This window comes from Cricetulus griseus, assembly GCF_003668045.3.
Source record: "Cricetulus griseus strain 17A/GY chromosome 1 unlocalized genomic scaffold, alternate assembly CriGri-PICRH-1.0 chr1_1, whole genome shotgun sequence".
Taxonomy (NCBI): domain Eukaryota; kingdom Metazoa; phylum Chordata; class Mammalia; order Rodentia; family Cricetidae; genus Cricetulus; species Cricetulus griseus.
Genome location: NW_023276807.1, coordinates 162,589,443 through 162,607,947, shown reverse-complemented (window position 1 = coordinate 162,607,947; position 18,505 = coordinate 162,589,443). Strand labels below are relative to the sequence as shown.

At 42.8% G+C, this 18,505-nt stretch overlaps 1 protein-coding gene across 1 annotated transcript; it reads left to right on the top strand.

The window, feature by feature from the left end:
* Nucleotides 1-2,765: 2,765 nt before the first annotated feature.
* On the top strand, nt 2,766-18,289 carry Plac8 (placenta associated 8). Its single transcript, XM_027387610.2, has 5 exons — nt 2,766-2,921; nt 10,554-10,691; nt 13,113-13,237; nt 16,503-16,618; nt 18,045-18,289. Exons 2-4 carry the CDS (start codon nt 10,583-10,585, stop codon nt 16,605-16,607), a joined length of 339 nt encoding a protein of 112 aa, XP_027243411.1. The 5' UTR covers nt 2,766-2,921; nt 10,554-10,582; the 3' UTR covers nt 16,608-16,618; nt 18,045-18,289.
* The last annotated feature ends 216 nt before the right edge of the window (nt 18,290-18,505 follow it).

Here is an 18,505-nt window from a genome sequence, read left to right as displayed (position 1 = left end):
CCCGCACTCAGGAGGCAGAGGCAGACAGATCTCTATGAATTAGAAGCCAGCCTGGTCTACAGAGAGTTCCAGGCCAACCTGGTCTAAGAGTTCCAGGACTACTTAATGATACCTGTCTCAAATCAGCAGAAAAAAAGTCTATCAAAGGTGTCGGCCATTTTTCCTTAGACCTTCTAAAACTGGGAAAAGACATATTAGACATTAAAGAAGCCAAGATTGTAAATAGGTAGTGGTCTCAGTTAACCCAAACCTTAACCTCTAGGTTAAGGAAACATCAGTCTTTAACTTCTATGTAAGTGGAAGTTTATTTTATAAGGTTGGAGTTTATTTAGGACGTTGAACAGTGGTGGAAATACTGGGTCAAGCATATAAGGTTTATTTTTAAAAGCTGTCTTGTTTAATTTAGATGTTATGCCTGCCTTCCTTTCTTCCTTATTATATTTTTGTCACAGGATCTTACTATGTAGCCTTTGCTGGCATGAAACTCACTATACTAGTTGGCCTAGAATTTCCGTAGATCCAACTGCCTTTGCCTCGTGAGTGCTGGGAAGAGGTTTTCAGACTAGTTATCTTTTTTATGGTGGTTGATTTGGGTTCCTTTTGGAGTAATGAAATTTGATCTAAAGGAGTTTAAAATCTTGCTTTGAATTGATTGCTCTTATGTGTTAGTCTTGAATAATAGGATTCTTTTTCACACTTAGCTTTAAAATACCATAATGTAGAAAACAGGGAGGAGTTGCCTTGCCTGTTTAATAATGGGCAGATAATATCGGGGCATAGTTTTACTGACTAACTAACCTTAATAGAGTTTTAAATAGTTAAAAAAGTTTTCAAGTGCCATAAATCACATCAGATATAAATCTTGTTACTGTTAAGAGTTTGCCAGGGTGTTTCCAAGGGTAGTTTATGTAAATTGTAAAATCACTCCCTACCAAGTGATAGTTCCCCAGTGTTATAAAGTAGTAATTATGTTTAAAATAAATTCATAATTTCTAAAGAAAATGTTCTTTAATACATGCCAGTGATGTGGGATGGGGGAAAGGGTGGACATGGGAATACTGGGAGGTGAGCACAATCAGGGTGCATGATGTGAGATTCCCAAATATAAAATATATAAAATATAAAAATAATTTTCAAAAAAGGCAACCCCACAAGGCCATCCTATCTCCCACTGGGTCTAATCAGGGGCAGGCATATATCCTGCCTTTGTAACTCCCATCTACATCCAATCAGAGGCAAGTATACATCCCGATGTATTTCCTGCCGGTACCTCCATCCTACATTAATCAAGCACAATGGTGAAGATGAGGTATAGATGAGTCAAAAATCAAGTTGAGGGGAGTGAACACATGTGGCTTGTTATCTGTCATGAGTAACAGCAGCCTCCAGCATTTCAGGAAGTATCTGTCCTTCGGGAAGGGCTTGCAGGTTAGAGGGGTTTTTATTCCATGGATCTCTTAGGCACTGTAATTAAAACTTAAAACATAGTTTTAGCTCTCACAACATGCCTCCCCTAGCATTAAAAATCATGCCTACGGGTCCAGTGAGATAGCCCAGCAGTTAAGGCACTTGCAGCTAAAACCTGACAACTGAGCTAGAGAGATGGCCCAGCAGTTAGAAGCATTGGATGCTCTTCCAGAGGACCTAAGTTTGATTCCCAGCACTCATCCAGTGGTTCATAACCATCTGTAGCTTCAGTGCCAGGGACCCAACATCCTCTTTTGGCCTCTGTGGGCATCAGGCACACATGTACCTACATGCACATGGTGCACAGACACACAAACAAAACACACATACCCATAAAAATAAATTTAACTTTTTTAAAGAGTTGGGCGAGCCCTGACAATCTCAGTTTGATCCCTGAAATCCACAAAAAGAAAACAAACAAAAAAGAAACCTGACATGGTGGCTCATAACTGTAAGCCCAGCACTCCTACAAGAGATGAGAGACAGAATTGCTTGGAAGACAGAATTCCAGCTGTGCAGCACAGCTGGAACAAGAGACAAGACTTTTTCAGCAGGTGGAAGGAGAGAACAGACTTCCAAAGGCTGTCTTCTGACCTCCAAGTGCAGCTTTGGCATGCATGGGCAGGCACACACCACAAAGAGAGACAAGTGGGTGATAATAATAATATAGTTATTATTATTATATTTTTTTTAAATAAGAAGTAAGAACCCTGCCTAATACACAGCAAGTGCCCAGTCTGTTATGGAAAACAAAGCAACCTAGGGCTAAACATGTTGGTCAGGTCAGCGATAGGGCTCTCACCTAGCATGCCCTGGCTGTGGGTTCAGTCCCTAGCACTTCAGGGAGGAAGAGAGAGAGGGAGGGAAGAAGACAGAAGAGAAAGAAAAAGAGAAATGTCTGGTCAGAAGCCTGGCATGGTGGCACACATCTTTAATCCCAACACTCAGGGGACAGAGGCAGATGGATCTCTGTGAGTTCCAGACCACCCTACAGTATAAGTTCCAGGACATAGAGAGATCCCTGTCTCAAAGAAACAAACAAACGGAAAAACAGTCTGATCGGGTCTGCAATTTCAAGCCACCCAATGCTTTTTTATTTATTATATTAAAAGAGGAAAATAAGGTGTAAAAGCCAGTAACTTTGCCAGTCAGGTAACACCAGTGGACCTCTGAATGACTCACATCTCCTCCTCCCTAGAAAGGTGTAGGTTTTTCTGATTAGTCCACTGGAAGAAAAGCAGGAGGCCCTATTTGGTAAAACATTGCTTTGGGCTACCTCTGCCTGGATTATCACCACAGCCAATCAGAACCCAGGACTCTGCTCTTTAGCCCAGAGACTGCCCCTGAAAGCCGATCACCACCTCTCCCCTCTTCAGAGCTTCTCGGAGCTTCCACTCTTAGTGAGAGTCAACTCTAAAACCACAAGACACTTCCTGCTCCAGGCTTTTTAAGCTGTGAGTACATTGTTTATTAAGAACTTCTTTAAATATGGGGCCTGGGTTTTTAGAAGTGATTTCATTGTTTTGTTTTATTCCTACTATAGCTTGAGATGCTGTTAAAAGTTCTTCCCTGATTAGTTTAAATTTAGTAAATTTAGAGAAACTCGGCAATTATGGGGCAATCATTTTGCTAAGTGTCAGGCTTTGGAACATCTCAGTTGGAATCCTCTGGAAACAATGGGGAAATGCATTCTGTGTGCTTTATTTACCAACTCGATCCTTCTTCCTTCCTCTCTTTATTCACCGGAGCTGGTTTGGTTGCTTTGTGCACAAAAAAAAAAAAAAAAAAAATTGTCTGTTTAAACATTCTGGCAAAACTAGATGGGGTTTTTGTAGGTTTAGTTTTCGAAGTTTGAGAATTCTTAGAATTCTCATGAAAGTAAAACTCTAACTACTGTGGAGATTTAATTCTGGTACTCACTGATGTGCAAAAGAGAAAAGCCACCATTCACATCTCACATTTGATAGCTCATGGGATGAGAGGTTGTTGTGTTGGTAATACCAATATATAATACAAAGAAGAAAATCTAAGCATATATTGCTTAGAACCTGGGTTAATCAATATTAACAAGATTTATTAATATAATCAGTGCCATATAACATAATTTTATTAAGCCAGTGAACTGTCCTTCTAAAGAGTGGGGTGTTCTGAGGTAGAATAGAATGTAGATATAAGAATGAGTCTAAGACTAATAGACAAAATTAAGATGTTCAGCTTGTGAGCCAAATACTACAAGATTTCCTGGCAGTGACCATTCCTTGCAAAGAAACTTCTGAAGGCTTGTTCTCTTAGATTCCCATTTCAATCTCCACATCTCCATGTCTTCTCTCTGTGAGCTTTATCAGTCTTTTTCCTGCTGTGCATTCAAAGTTGCTGTACAACAAGGCAGAGCTCTGAGCAGGGTTGCCCCCATGGACGGGAACTACAGGTGTCACCTTGGTCCCCAGCAAGTCTATCATAAGACTTTACACACACACAGGTGGGTCAATGCATGTTCTTTAAAAGGATGTATAATTATTAGTAACAGAGGGAAATGGACAAACCAAGAGGCAAAGGATACAGAGTCCTGAAGGCTATCACACTCTTGAGTTGATTTTGCATGTGGTAGACATGGGGGTAATGGGGAGGGCAGGTTTGGCAAGGACAGCATCTGCCTGGGGAAAGAAACACCTTTTAAAATAATTGTCGTCAAAGCAGCCACATGCCCTGTGACACAGAGGCTGCAGCTCAGAAGATGCTAATTACAAACTCCCAGACCCTGGACTAGTTAGTTTCCCAGAGTAGTGACCGGGAATCTACATTGCCAGCAAGCTTCCCAAGAGTTTAAGGGCTTTGAGACAGCTCTGGTAGAAACGAAGATACTCTAAAGAAACACTTGCTTTCCCCAGGAATCTCATGCTGGGAGAAGAAAAAGGCTTTCAGCCAGAGGAATTCGTCTCTGAGAAAGGGACACAGTCAGGCCACCTTCCAGGATGCCGCTGAAGCCCACATGATACTTAGACATGGGGCAAGCAGTCTTCACTTTAAACCTTAATCCGTATTCGTAGACAGATTTGTGGATGGTAGACGGGGTGGGGGTATTGCTGGGTTTCTCTGTCCTTTTTTTCTGCTTTCCATATTAATTTGACTCCTAATTGGCTTACTAAGGATGGGCGGACCAACACGGTTTGGGGCGCAGTCTTCACATATCATAAACTCTGAGGGCTATGGAACAGGCACAAACACAAGGTCACAGAACACTCAGAAACAGGCCATAAATAGCATTAGGGTGTGGATAGCATTAGGTCGATGTAACATTAGGCAGATGCGGACCAGATATTTTTCCCTTCACTTCCTGGTGACCTTTCATTCGAGTTGACTAAGGTTAAAGGCTGCCTATCTTGATGGTTGAAGCCACGGTGGTGGGGGTGGGGGTGGCTAGGGGGCGGGGGTGTCAAGTCTTTGAGATGATCTCTATTGGATTTTACATTTTGTCGTAACTTCCAAGTGACGCAGAATTTCGACAGGCTCACGGGGCTTCGTAAGAGTGCCCTGAGCGAGTGTGTGTTTGCCTTCTCTTAGCACTTGGTGGTTGGTTCTGCTGTTGGAGGGTTTTAGTGGGCAGCACGCTGAGAATCCGGAGCCAGTCGAGGTAGATGCACACGTGCTTGCTATGCTCGTCTCTGAACTTCACTTCCTCCTCCACCTCTTGGACCTTTAACTGTGGATGAGATGTTACTTCTATAAGAAACCAGGAGCTAGACAGTATAAAACCCTCTTCAGAGTAAGCTGAAGGTGGCAAATGGCAATCTTGGGCTGCTAATTCCCTCTAGGACTGCTCTTCTAGGCAGTACTGGGCAGAGCATCCTACCCAATAGCTGTAGGCAACATTCAAGGCCAGGAGGGTATCTTGGCATTCAAAACCTCTTACCCCACCCCCAGCCCCCTCACCCTTGCTTGGCTTCGGTTCCCCACCCCACAGTTTCCCACCTTCAAAAGAGGAACTTAGATGGGCACCAAGTGCACCTGCCTAACACGCAGGAAGACTTTGGTTCAATCTCCAGTGCTAGAGAGATAGAGAGAGGCGGGTGGGGAGGGAGAGAGAGAGAGGAAGGGAGGGAGGGAAGGAGAGAGAGAGGAAGAAAAATAAATCCTGAAAGAAACATGCAACATTTTAATTTATTATTTCATTTGTAATTTGATTTTTGTCTGTATTAGAAATAGAAAGAAAAAACTTACAATACCAAAAACACTGAAAATAATTTCATGTGTATAGGGCACATTATATATGTTTTCAAATTTCTCCTGGGTTAAAAAAAAAAAAATGAAAAGGGGGCTGGAGAGATGGTTCAGTGGTTAAGAGTACTTGGTGCTCTTCCAGAGGTCCTGAGTTCAATTCCTAGCAAGCACATGGGGTGGCTCACAACCATCTACAATCGGATCCGACGCCCTCTTATGGTGTGCAGGCAGACATGCAGACAGAACACTCATACATTAAGAAAATAAATACATAAATAATTTTTAAAAAATATATGAGGTTTTGTTATGGTTATGATCATATTATATTTATTTGTTTAAAATATTATTATATTTTTTCTCCTGCCTCCACCTTCCAGGTACTAGGATTAGAGGCACTACCACCTTGGCTAGTAACACACAACTTAGACTGATTGAGGACTGTTTTGGCCACTAGTAGAGAAAAGAACATATTTTTGCCAATGATCTGAGCAGATAGACATTCATGTGCATCTCTTTGCCTCAGATGCAGACTGCCGTGGACTTTAGAAGCCAGTGTTCAGGTCTCAAGTGTTTGTAAAGTCTGTCTAACCCAATGTAAATACACCTGCAATATGCCTAGTGAGGGTTGCCAAGAAAGGGACAATTATAGAGCCACAGAATAGCAGCTTTCTCCTGGACCTCCAGATGTTTACTGTTATTTGTAATCACAATGTAATCTTCCTGGAATAGAAGTGAGTTAAAGGAATATAATTTTCCTCTGAAAAGGAGGGCAGACAGATGCTCCTTCGCTCACTCTGCTGTCATTCACCCGAGCCAGCAGTGTGGTGGACACTGACAAGCCCAGGAGCAAAACTACAGCTGTAGATGATGCCTTCCTCCCCTTAAAGTTGTTAGTTGCTGATTTGATTTTTCCTGAAAGGTAAAAAAAGCTATCTCACAATTTTGTTATAAAAGAAATTAATGAACCTGGGCAGTGGTGGCACATCCCTTTAATCCCAGCACTCGGTGGCATTTGAATATTTAAAGACAATGCAAAATAAATTTGAATACACATGCTTTTCTGTTTTCTAAAATGCTTTATTGTCCAAGTAATCCCTCAGACTATGATTTCTGACATTATAGTGATAGAGTTTGGGATGCAGGGAAGCTCTGGGGGACTTGTGTGGGGAGGTCTGCACAGTCCTGGGAAGCTGGACCTCACCACTGTGAGGGGCTTAGGGTCTGCCCACTCACCAGAGGGTGAAATGTGCCCTCTATGTGGGCATCAAGCACTGCCCCAGCAGTTGGGGAAGGAGAGAACTTCCTAGCTGGAGTTAGTGAAACCCCTTCCAGGTGCCTGCTGCATTTCCCAAGTCTTTCGTTAGTAAGCACTGCTCACAAAACGTGGACTCATTAGTTGTGAAAAGGGTCAGCAACAAAATTGAATTATTGCAATGTCTTTACTTTCTTTTTCTGAAACTGATGAAATAAATTTAGGGAGCAGCTATGCATCCTGTAAAGACACTTCAAAAAGCTGAAAAATGGACACTCTAGTAAAACAAAACACAACAAAACAAACAAACAAACAAAAAAACCAGAAAGGCAGGTTATGGTGCTCAGTTGCTATAGTCCTTGCCTAGCAATGCAGCAGATCCTGGATTTAGTCTCTGGCATTGGGTGAGGCAAGAGGTTCAGAGTTCAAGATTATCCTTGGCTACAAAAAGTTTGAGGGGAGCTTAAACTATATGAGATCCTACTTCAAAAAAAATAAAGAAAGAAAGAAAGAAAGAAAAGAAAAGAAGGGAAGAGAAAAGTTCTATTGCATAGGGCTGCAGAGACAAGGCACACGCAGAGATCTCTGGGGTGGTACCCCAGGTGTGGCCCATGGCAGTCATAAATTTCAGATGGGTTGTTTTTCTGGTCAACCATCTGCTGTTATTCATAGGTCATCAGACCTTCTGGGTTCCACAAATCCAAAGGAAGTTTAGATTAGCATATCTTATGACACAGTGTTAGCCCCTTTCCTGGAATAGCTAGTTTTGCGGTTAATCATTAGGTACAAGGGGCATTGTTCAGTTTGCTGGGAGACAGAGACATTTTTCTTCACTGGTGTGGTCACTGGCTAGTTGCCCATGCTCCTGTGAGTAACCCTAATGAAACTCATAGACACACACACACACACACACACACACACACACACACACACACACACACACGAGGGGGATGCATAGGAGCATGAGCTAAAGAAATTGCACAAGGAAGGAAGGAAGAAAAGGAAAAAAAAAGTAAGAAAATGGAGGAAATGCTTTTAGAGGAAGGCACCCTGAAGGCAAAAGTCCCAGGACAAGATAGTAAACCACAGCCTTTCGTCAGCTTGACTTGTTGGGTGGCTTCAGTCAGAGATGTCATCAACAGCAAAGCTAGTGAGGAACCACACACGGGCCAGCGGTGTGTCCTCCACAATTAGTGAATTTCTAAAATGAACTGAAAGCAAAAGGAAGAAGTTCATTTAGCTTCCCCCATCAGTAAAGCCCTTCTTAACAAATGAGTGTGTGTCACCATAAATTGCCCCTCACTTTCTGGTGGCATCTCTATTTCCGGGTTCCTCTTCCAAACCACTCCATTGCAGCCTGCATGATCTAAGAAGGCTTTCCAACAATTCTTCCTGACAGGCCACAGTTTCCCCACTGTGTGCCTTCTCCCTTGAGCAAATAAATCTTATTTAACTGCCAATAGACTTTTGTGGAGTTGTTTATTCTTGCCACTTAGTTGCATTTGCTATGTAGCACTGCCTGGCTTCAAAGTCACAACCCTCCTGCCTCAGCCTGGATTTCATGTGTGTACTACCTACTACTCGACTCAAGTAGACTTTTTGCTGTTGCTGTTATGAAACAGGGTCTCCTGTAGCCCAGATGTCCTCAAACTCACTACTTAGCTGATGGATCTGGACTTGTGATCCTCCTGCCTGTCTCCTGAGTCCTGGGATTACTGGAATGTGTTACCATGCTGAGTTTTATACAGTGCTGGGGGTGGAACCCAGGGCTTCTTGCATGCTAAGCAAGCACTCTACCTGTTGAGCCTTCCAGCCTTCTTCAAACTCTGTCCTTTGAGCACTTCTAGGGATATCACTGTGTGGCCACCAGTGCCTCACAGGCTAGGTGGGGAAGCATCACGCCCCATCTGGCCAGCTTCTTCAGTGTTGCTTTCTCATGGGCCAGATCATCCAATGGACATGTGTGATTGGCTGTCTGACAGAGGAGACAGGAAACTGTCTATACGGCCAACTCCAAGCCAGAAAGATGGGAAAGAGTTGTTTCTTTGATTTTGGGGAAGTGAAATTCCAGTCTATTCTTTGGCTTGCTTTGGAGAAGAAATAATAAGCCAGGAACCCTAGGTAAAAATGAAAAATAACCTTGGTAATATCACAGACTCCACCCATCAGTCCTGCCTTCAGCAGTTAGTACTATAGTATACGTCAAGTAACAGTCTTATATTTCTGTCATTCCTTCTACACTCACAAACGGGAACTTTTAAAGAGAGTACGTACCATCCTCTCTAATAAAAATCTTGTTTATTTATTTATACTAACATTATATAGATATGACATGGATAACATAGAGGGAGAGAGAGAGAGTAATAATCTAACCATAACATTACATTTTGCTGAAATTCTCCTGAATCTGGCCATCAAATTGCCTCAGAAGTCTCCTACACTCAGCAGGATTTCGTTTGATTAGATCTACTCTTGGGGCCTTGTTTTTGTTTTTGTTTTTTGACACCATACTTCCCAGGTTCATCTTAGGCCTTCCTTCCTCAGTCCTGGAGTCACCCACTAGTGAACCCTGTTCTTTTTATTGATAATCAAGATTTGGGCACTAGGTGTGCCCTCTGGGTGGAGAAATGAGAACATTGTCTTTGTATGCCTCTATCATATCTGTGTGTCTATGTGCTCATAAACCTGCTTGCCTCATGGCTTCCTGAGTCCTGGCACATGTCCCTATGATTTGTAAATTCTTTTTTTTTGTTTTGTTTTTTTTTTTTTGTTTTAGACAAGATCTTGCTGTTGCTCAGGCTGGTCTAGAACTGGGCACTAGTGATCTTCCTGCTTTGGCTTCCCAGGTGCCTGGGACTACAGGCATGCGCTGCCTCGTTTGAGGTTTTGCTTATCTTTGAGTCTTCCACTATTGTGCTCACAAGTCTCATAGGGGCTCACCATTTGCACTTTCCAAGTTAACCCAGTTACAATCATTTTACTTAACAGAGCGCTTCCTGAATACCATAAGTTGTTCTCATCTGAGGCACTTGCCCTCCAGCAAGTCTATACAACTACCCCCCCCAATTGTTCTGACCAAGCCTTAGTGCTAAAGGTCTTGCTGATGCCAGAGTCACCCCATTGCAAAACAACACAGAAAGCAACTTGCTGGGGTCAGGGTGCTGGTTCTGGCAACTTTGAAGTGATGGAGTGGCTTGGATTCAGGAGAAACTGTCAAAACCTGAAGAGGCAGAGCAAGGGAGTGAGGGGGTGGTTAGTATGCACGAGGCTGTTCCACTTGGGAAAAGGTTGCTTTCTGTGGTTCTCTGGCCCTGACATTGTCACACGCTGCTCGATTGCTTCCCACCTCCTGGACAGCAGGTAGGTTCCTGTCTAAAAATAGATCAACTATCTTTTCATTGTGTTTGCCCATGAGAAGCATCTGTTCGCTGTACCAGTTCAGTGAATTCTTTCCCCTGGGGCCTCTGTCCCCTCTGAGGAGGAGACAGCAATTCTCTTAGAGATCAACAAGCTGATTCTCCAAGCTAGAGGAGCCCAGCAGTTCTAGCCTAGGAGCAGAACATATAACCTTCCCACGGCGACTCCAGGCTGCACACACCAACATTTTCTTTTTCAGATCAGGGCTTTTGAGACCTCGCATCAAAGATGGCTCAGGCACCAACAGTCATCGTGACTCAACCTGGATTTGTCCGTGCTCCCCAAAATTCCAACTGGCAGAGTAGCCTGTGTGATTGCTTCAGCGACTGCGGAGTCTGTAAGTGCCGGGAAGATGCTCCCATAATTGATACAGTGTCCGGTTCCTCCCTTACTGTGTTGAAAGTAGCTAACTTGTTATAGACACCTGGGCATCCTGGAGTGGTACAGTCAACATCAAAGACAGTCTACTGATTATAGCTGATCTTCTCCCGTCCATCGAAAACCATCATGCTACCCCTAAAATAAACCCTAGAGTTAAGGTAATTTTGGAAGTCTTAAATGATCCTAAAATGTAATGGGCTTGGCCTAATAATTATAAAAAAAACTGTTTTTTTAAAGATTTTATTTATTTATTATGTATACAACATTCTGCTTCCATGTATATCTGCACACCAGAAGAGGGCACCAGATCTCATTACAGATGGTTGTGAGCCTCCATGTGGTTGCTGGGAATTGAACTCAGGACCTCTGGATGAGCAGTCAGTGCTCTTAACCTCTGAGCCATCTCTCCAGCCCCTCTTTTTTTTAACATTTTATTTATTTATTATGTATACAACATTCTGCTTCCATGTATATCTGCACACCAGATGAGGGCACCAGATCTCATAACGGATGGTTGTGAGCCACCATGTGGTTGCTGGGAATTGAACTCAGGATTCTGGAAGAGCAGTCAGTGTTCTTAACTTCTGAGCCATCTCTCCAGCCCCTGTTGTTGTTATTTTTGAGACAGGGTTTCTCTGTGTAGCCCTGTCCTGGAACTCACTATGTAGACCAGGCTGGCCCTGAACTCACAGAGATGCCTCTGCCTCCTGAGTGCTGGGATTTAAAAAACAAACAAACAAAAGCAGCATCAACAAAATCTCTTCTTGGTTACACACATAGAATTAGATTCTTGTTTTCTAGTTAGATTGTATCCCATCACAGGACACTTTTTAGCCAGTTTCCACACACCCTCGGAGAACTGTTTTAATATGTACAGTTAAGTTCTCTCCCTCCCTCCCTCTCTCTCTCTCTCTCTCTCTCTCTCTCTCTCTCTCTCTCTCTCTCTGTGAGCTTGGAAGAAAGTGAGGTGGGGTGGCAAAGGGGGCCAGAGCCTTTGTTCTCAGCAAATCAGGAACAAAAGGCTTTCTTTGAAATCTGTTCCTAAGAATGGTAAGGAAACGCACACGTTTTAACTTGCAATGGAATGGAACTTGAAACTGAGTGACGTTAATAATTACATGGAGAGCACAGACAGAAGGAATTACATGCAAGCCTCATCACCAGCTGTCCTTGACTTACTAGGTAACAGGGCTCCCTAATGTGTCTCATGACGTTGTTTTGACATCTGCAAATCAAAGTGATAATAAAGACTTACAATAGGCAAATTCCTTAAACATTAATGTTTGATCCTCCAGCCCCAAGTTATTACTCAATTATTTGAATGTACAATTACTTGGATATTCGAATTTTAATGTAGGGCTGACAAGATGACGCAGTGGGAGAAGTGCCTGTGGTCAAACCTAACAGCCTGAATTTCAGCCCCAGGAACCACGTGGTGGAAGGAGAGGACCAACTCCTTAAAAATTATCCTCTAACCTTCACACTTGTATCCACACACAAATACATTCAATGAAATTTAATTTTTAGAAGGGGTGGGGAAAGCTTTGTTGTTTTATAGCAGATTTTTTTCTTTCCTTTACTCTTCTTTTTTTTTTTTTTTTTTCCAAGACAAGGTTACTGTGTGTCCTGGAACTCACACTGTAGAGCAAGTTGGCCTTGAACTCAGAGATCCTCCTGCCTCTACCTCTCCAGTACTGAAATTAAAAGTGTGCACCACCACCATCTAGTTTATAGAAAATTTTCTTAAATGCAGATCTGACCAAATCATTTTCACCTTACAAAATACTTGGTGGTTCTTCCTGGCCTTGATGGCATACATGAACATGTCCCAATCTGTCCTCAACACACACACACACACACACACACACACACACACACACACACACACCACCTTAAGCCTGTGTCACCCCCTACCTTCATCCCCAGCCTATCTCAGGACCTTGGCCATGGTGAATGGATATGACAAATTATCTCAAAGAGGCTTTGTTCCCTTTGGTTCCTTCATGATCCAGCTCAGGTGGTATTTCCTACTCAGGGCCTTAGAGGCTGTGGTCTGAAGTGAACCTAGTTCTATACCAGACATTCTTTGCTATCGTATCCATGTTGGATTCAGTTGGGAGCATTGTTAATACCAAGGATTTTACCTGGAGCACGGGTTCCTTTCAGTAATAAACACAAGTGTCACTGCTGCAAAGAGCTAGGTCTTTTCCATGTACAGTCACTCTTGAAGTGGGGAGGAGGTGGTGGGGGGTGGGGGTTGCAAACAATGAAGACAGACTTGGCAGCAGAGATGGGAAAGGCCTCATGATATGACTGCTGTTGATGTAGCTGATGGAGGCAGACTGGAGTAATGTGTACCCGACTTTCCTGTTTCCAGGCCTCTGTGGGACATTTTGCTTTACATGTCTTGGGTGTCAAGTGGCAGCTGACATGAATGAATGCTGCTTGTGTGGGACAACGGTGGCAATGAGGACTCTCTACCGAACCCGATACGGCATTCCCGTGAGTCACCTTTTATCATTCCAGTCTGCAACCAAATTTACCATAGGAGTGGCTGCCATTTGATGGTACCTAGGCTCTGAATTTGATTGGCCAGAGTTTTGTAGCATGTACAACCTTAAATTCAGTTGACACAACAGTAGTTCCTCTCCTGATGTACCCTCTGAATATCCTAGAAAGCCAGTAATTCATATTTGCAATGTGTATAATACAATAGAGTATTATCTAGAACCTCCTGCACCTTAGGTGCCTGAACACTCCACCATCCTTGTGATGCCTGTATGTGTTGTGGGAGTGGGGTCCCCATATTTTATCAATGAAGACTTCAAAGTTTATAAGAAGCAAAGTCTTTGGCCCAGAAGTGTGCCCCAGTATCAGAGAGAGATGATATCCAATCCAAACTGTTTGTGCATGCACTTTTCATTACTCCTACGTCACTGTATGAAATGGGGTGGTTTTTAATCACTTACACAAAGAAACAGTCAATAGGGTGATTAGATGTGTGTGCATATGTGTATGTACACATATTTCTATATACCATATAGGAATGTGCAGTGTGTGTGTGTGTGTGTGTGTGTGTGTGTGTTTGCCTCCCTCTTCATATATAGAGAGAAACAGAGACAGAGGTAAAGAAAAGGTCGAATGGTGGTGGCAGTCCTTTAATCCCAGCACTCAGGATGCAGAGGTAGGAGGATCTCTGAGTTTGAGGCCAGCCTGGTCTACAGAGCAAGTTCCAGGACAGTCAGGGCTACACAGAGAAACCCTGTCTCAAAAAGAAACAAACAAAGGAAGTCAGAGAGAGAAAGAGAGAGGCATTTATTTTAAAATCATGCAATGATGGAAGCCAGTAAGTCCAAAACTTGAAGAGTAGGCTGTCAATCTAGATCCTCATGGATGAATTGAAGTCCACAGGCAGTTTACGAGCAGGATTCTTCCTTATTCAAGGGAAATCCATCTCCTCCTCCTCCTCCTCCTCCTCCTCCTCCTCCTCCTCCTCCTCCTCCTCTCTCTTCCTCCAAGGTCTTCAACTAGCTGAGCATGGTAGCACACACAACTGTAATCTTAGGACTTGGGAGCTTGAGGTAGGAAGGTTGGGAGTTTGACACCAGCCTGAGCAGCACAGTGTGACCCTGTCAGAAGGAAAGGAAGGAAGGAGGAACAGACAGAGCTGAAGAGAGATCGGTCAGTAGAGCGCTTGCCCTGTGAGCCTGAGTTCAGTCCCATCACTGGGAAGGTGGAGACCAATGGACCTCTGTGGCTCCGTGGTCTAATCAATTAGTCTCAGGTCCTGATTATAAAAAGGTCCTCACAAATTGGAAGCCAGGTCCAGCTACATTATGTGAAATGATCCGATGTATCCCAAGTCTATAGAGTTAAATGTTAACTTTATCTCAAATATATCTTCAAAAACCATCTAGAATAATGTTGAATCAAATACTTATATTCAGCTATGGCACAGACAAGGTAACACATAAACTTAACCATCACGGGGAACAAACAAATGTGCAACATTTTCTAGGAACCTGATTTATTTCATTGTAATTATTTTGTTTCACCTGAGGAATTTTAATTCGTTTTATCAGAGAGAAATGTTAAAATATCTAACCAATTTAAATTGAAATATATGAAGTAAAAGGTGAGAGGTGAACCTTTAACAGCCAAGTCTACTGCTTGGTAATGAGCGATGACGTGTGTGCATCCTCTGTAGAATGTTTCTATCCCTGAAACTCACAGAAATACATGGGTGTGAATGCTGGTGGTATGTGAACTGACAGCCTCCAAGGGATGTCTGGCAGGATCTTTCCGAGTGTTCGTACCCTGTGAGCTAGCGCAATCTAGTATCTAGGACACTACCTATTGTTTTCTAACGTGCCTCTCCTAAAGGCCCACATGAGGAGGCCCTGGGTTAGGTCATCCCAGGAGAATGCACTGGCATGGTTGTGTCTGCTTCCCACCTCCCCAGCTCCTTGCTGCTCAGTTTGAGGTTCCAGTGTCACCACTCCTTCCCCAAGGCTGCCAGGTTACCGGTTCTGCCACTCTGCTAGACTTTCTCCTCCACTGACCTGTACTCAAGTTTCTCAGGATTCTTGGCCTACTGAAGACCACCAGTCCATTTCCTAATGTGGCTTTCTTTTTTAATGGATGAAAGCCCTGAAGCAAATTGTTATTGAAATGATCTCATTTTATATATCATCAAGAAAACCATTTACCAACTTCCTTCGCCTATTTGGCCATCTACAGACCTCCTCCTCCTCCTCTTCCTCCTCCTCCTCCTTCTCATTCTTCTCCTTCTTCTCCTTCCTCTTCTTCTTCTTTTCCTTGAATATTCACTTCTCAATGTGAGCTTTACCTATAGACTACCCAGAGACCCAGGCTTTTTAGTCCTGTGTCCCTTCCAGGAACACACTCCCCACTCCCTCCTACACAGTTCTCTGTACCTTTGAATAATTCTGTGTCCAGGTTTTATATCTGACCCCAGTGTTTCTTCATTCAGCATCACAGCCAATGTCCTATAGTGGATGCGGTTGCATTTCCTGTCAATCTTTTACTTTTCTATTAGTACCTAAGAGTACTGTGACCCCAAATTGTCTCCCACTTCCCTAATTCTCTTCCTAAAATGTTCACTGCATCACATGTCCTGTGTTTCATCTGCTCTAATGGCTTTGAGCCACTAGCTTCCCAGCTGTGAGAACTGACTTTCTCTTTATTGTACCCTTGGACTTGGTAGTTTGATTGAATTTTATATTCTGAGAATTATAAAGTACTGGAACAGAGAGGCAAGTGTTCCGTGGAAAAGTCAGCTAGGGTTTTCCTGGAGATATTCGTCTAAATCGAATCCAGGGCCAATGAGATGGCTCAGCTGATAAAAGTACTCCCCATCAAACCGGAAGACCCGGGCCCACATGATGGAAGGAGAGAAATGACTCCTGAAGTTTTCCTCTGACCTCTGTGCTCGGGTACATACACACACACACACACACACACACACACACACACACACACACACACACGCGCGCACAGACACACAGAGACACATGCACACACAGAGAGACATACACAGAGGCACAGACACACACACACAGGCACAGACACATATACACACACAGACATACACAGACACAGACACAGACACACACACATGAAATAAATCATAAAAAGAAATGAAGTAAACTGAATCCAAAGAGTTAGAGCTTTTGGTTCTCTTTAAAATGCCTTAAAAACCACAAGCAACAGGGCATACATTCACATGTCTTCGTGTCTTCCACAGGGATCTATTTGTGAGGACTTTATGGTCACCCTCTGCTGTCCTGTTTGCTCTCTGTGCCAAATCAAGAGAGACATTAACCGGAGGAGAGCCATGAATGCTTTCTAAGGAGCTGGTTGGTGAGTAGCTATGGGCTTGGGAAACAGAATTAGGGGCTGGGGAAATTATTCACTGTTGAGAATAAAACTCAAAATGGCAATTTCTTAAGTCTCCCAAAGTGCTGTCTCATTATAATAAGATAATTGGTTTTGATTTCTTCTTACTTGGAGGCATATTTTGGTATTGGTAAATTTTCATAAACTTAACAGCATTATTTTGGTATATTAATGAAGCAGCTTACAGCTTACAACTTATTAGCTACCAGAGTACAGTAAACAAAAAAGAAGTTGAAGTTGGGCATGGTGGTTCAGGAGGCACCAGAAGGGCTGCCCTCAAACCCAACCTGGTTTATGTAAGTTCCAGGCTAGTCAGGGCTATGAGGGCTATGACAGGCTAAGAAGGGTCTCGGAAAATGAGGGGTGGGGTTATGGTTCACTGTGTCAATTGCTTGCTGTGTAAGCACAAGGACCAGAGATTGGATACCCAGAACCTCTGTGTGTGTGTGTGTGTGTGTGTGTGTGTGTGTGTGTGTGTGTGTGTGTGTGTCTGCATGTGCAAGTGTGTGTGTGATTGGTTCTGTGTGTATGAGCATGTGTGAAAGCTGGGCACAGCAGCCTGTAACCCCAATATGGCAGTGTAGGGGGCAGAAACAGTGGACCCCTGGGGCCCACTGGCTAGCAAATCTAGCCAAAAGGGCAAATTTCAGGTTAGTAAGCTCTTGTCTAGAAAATGAGAGTGGAGAAGTGATGGAGGAAAGATATTTCAATGTCAACCTGGCCCCCTGCATAGGTGAACATACCTGCATGTAAAAAAACACACACACACACAGACACATGGAAATAGAGTGTGTGTTTTTAAAACTGAAAAGACAAATAAAAAAGAAGCCAAAGAACAATGTGGAGATATATATATCTATATATATATCTATCTATCTATATAGATAGATATATATATATAGTTAAAAAGTGTACACATGTACACAGTCAGGTACACAGGCAAAATAATTGTACACATAAAATAATTTAAAACTTTAAAAAACAAGTAAAGGATGCCTGATACACTATTAGGTGAGAAGAACCTATGGAATAACAAGAACCCAGTGCAGTTCAGTGCTTGGACAAGATCCCAGAACAGAAAGGACAGCTTGGAGAAAATGTGAGGAATCGGACTCTAATCTGAATCAAGTCCACTCTGGTTAACAACGTGCCAATGTCGGCTGTCAGCTGTGATAAACCTCCACACTAACCTAATGTTAACAGGGAAATGGGCACAGAGTGTCTGGGAACTGTGTAACTTCTCTGTGTTGCAAATTAATGTTTGTGCAAATTAATGTTTATTAAAAAACAAATGTTTATTTGTTTTTTAATAAACATTGTTTATTAATGTTTATTAAAAAACAAAAAAGTGGATTAAGAAATTCCCAAATAATTCTTGCTTCCCTCACAGGTGAGAGCTCTCGCTGAAGCAGCTGAACTCTCCAGCTCGAGTCTCTCCAAATCTTTTGCAATTGAGATGCGATGGATGGCAAGATAATTACAAGATGATGGCATTTTAGAAATAAATTTTTGACTTATTTTAAATGGATGTTGCTCTTTGACCTGGTTTCTCCTTGCTCCCTTATCAGCAAATAGTCCAGCTTATATGTTTTTTTACACTTTAAACACAAACCAAATAAAAGATTTTACTAAGAGGATTGTTTTGTTTTGTGTGCGGTACTGGGGGTTAAAGTTACAGCCTTGTAGGTGCTAAGTAACGGCTACACCCCGAAGCCCCACCTTTAGCCCCTAGCTACAATCTTTATGCATCTTTGCCTTCACTCAAATCCTTTTGATACCAATTAAGGATTCAATTTCTTCATACCACAACACTCCATCCCTCTCTCACCCCCTTGCAGTTGTTAAGTGTCT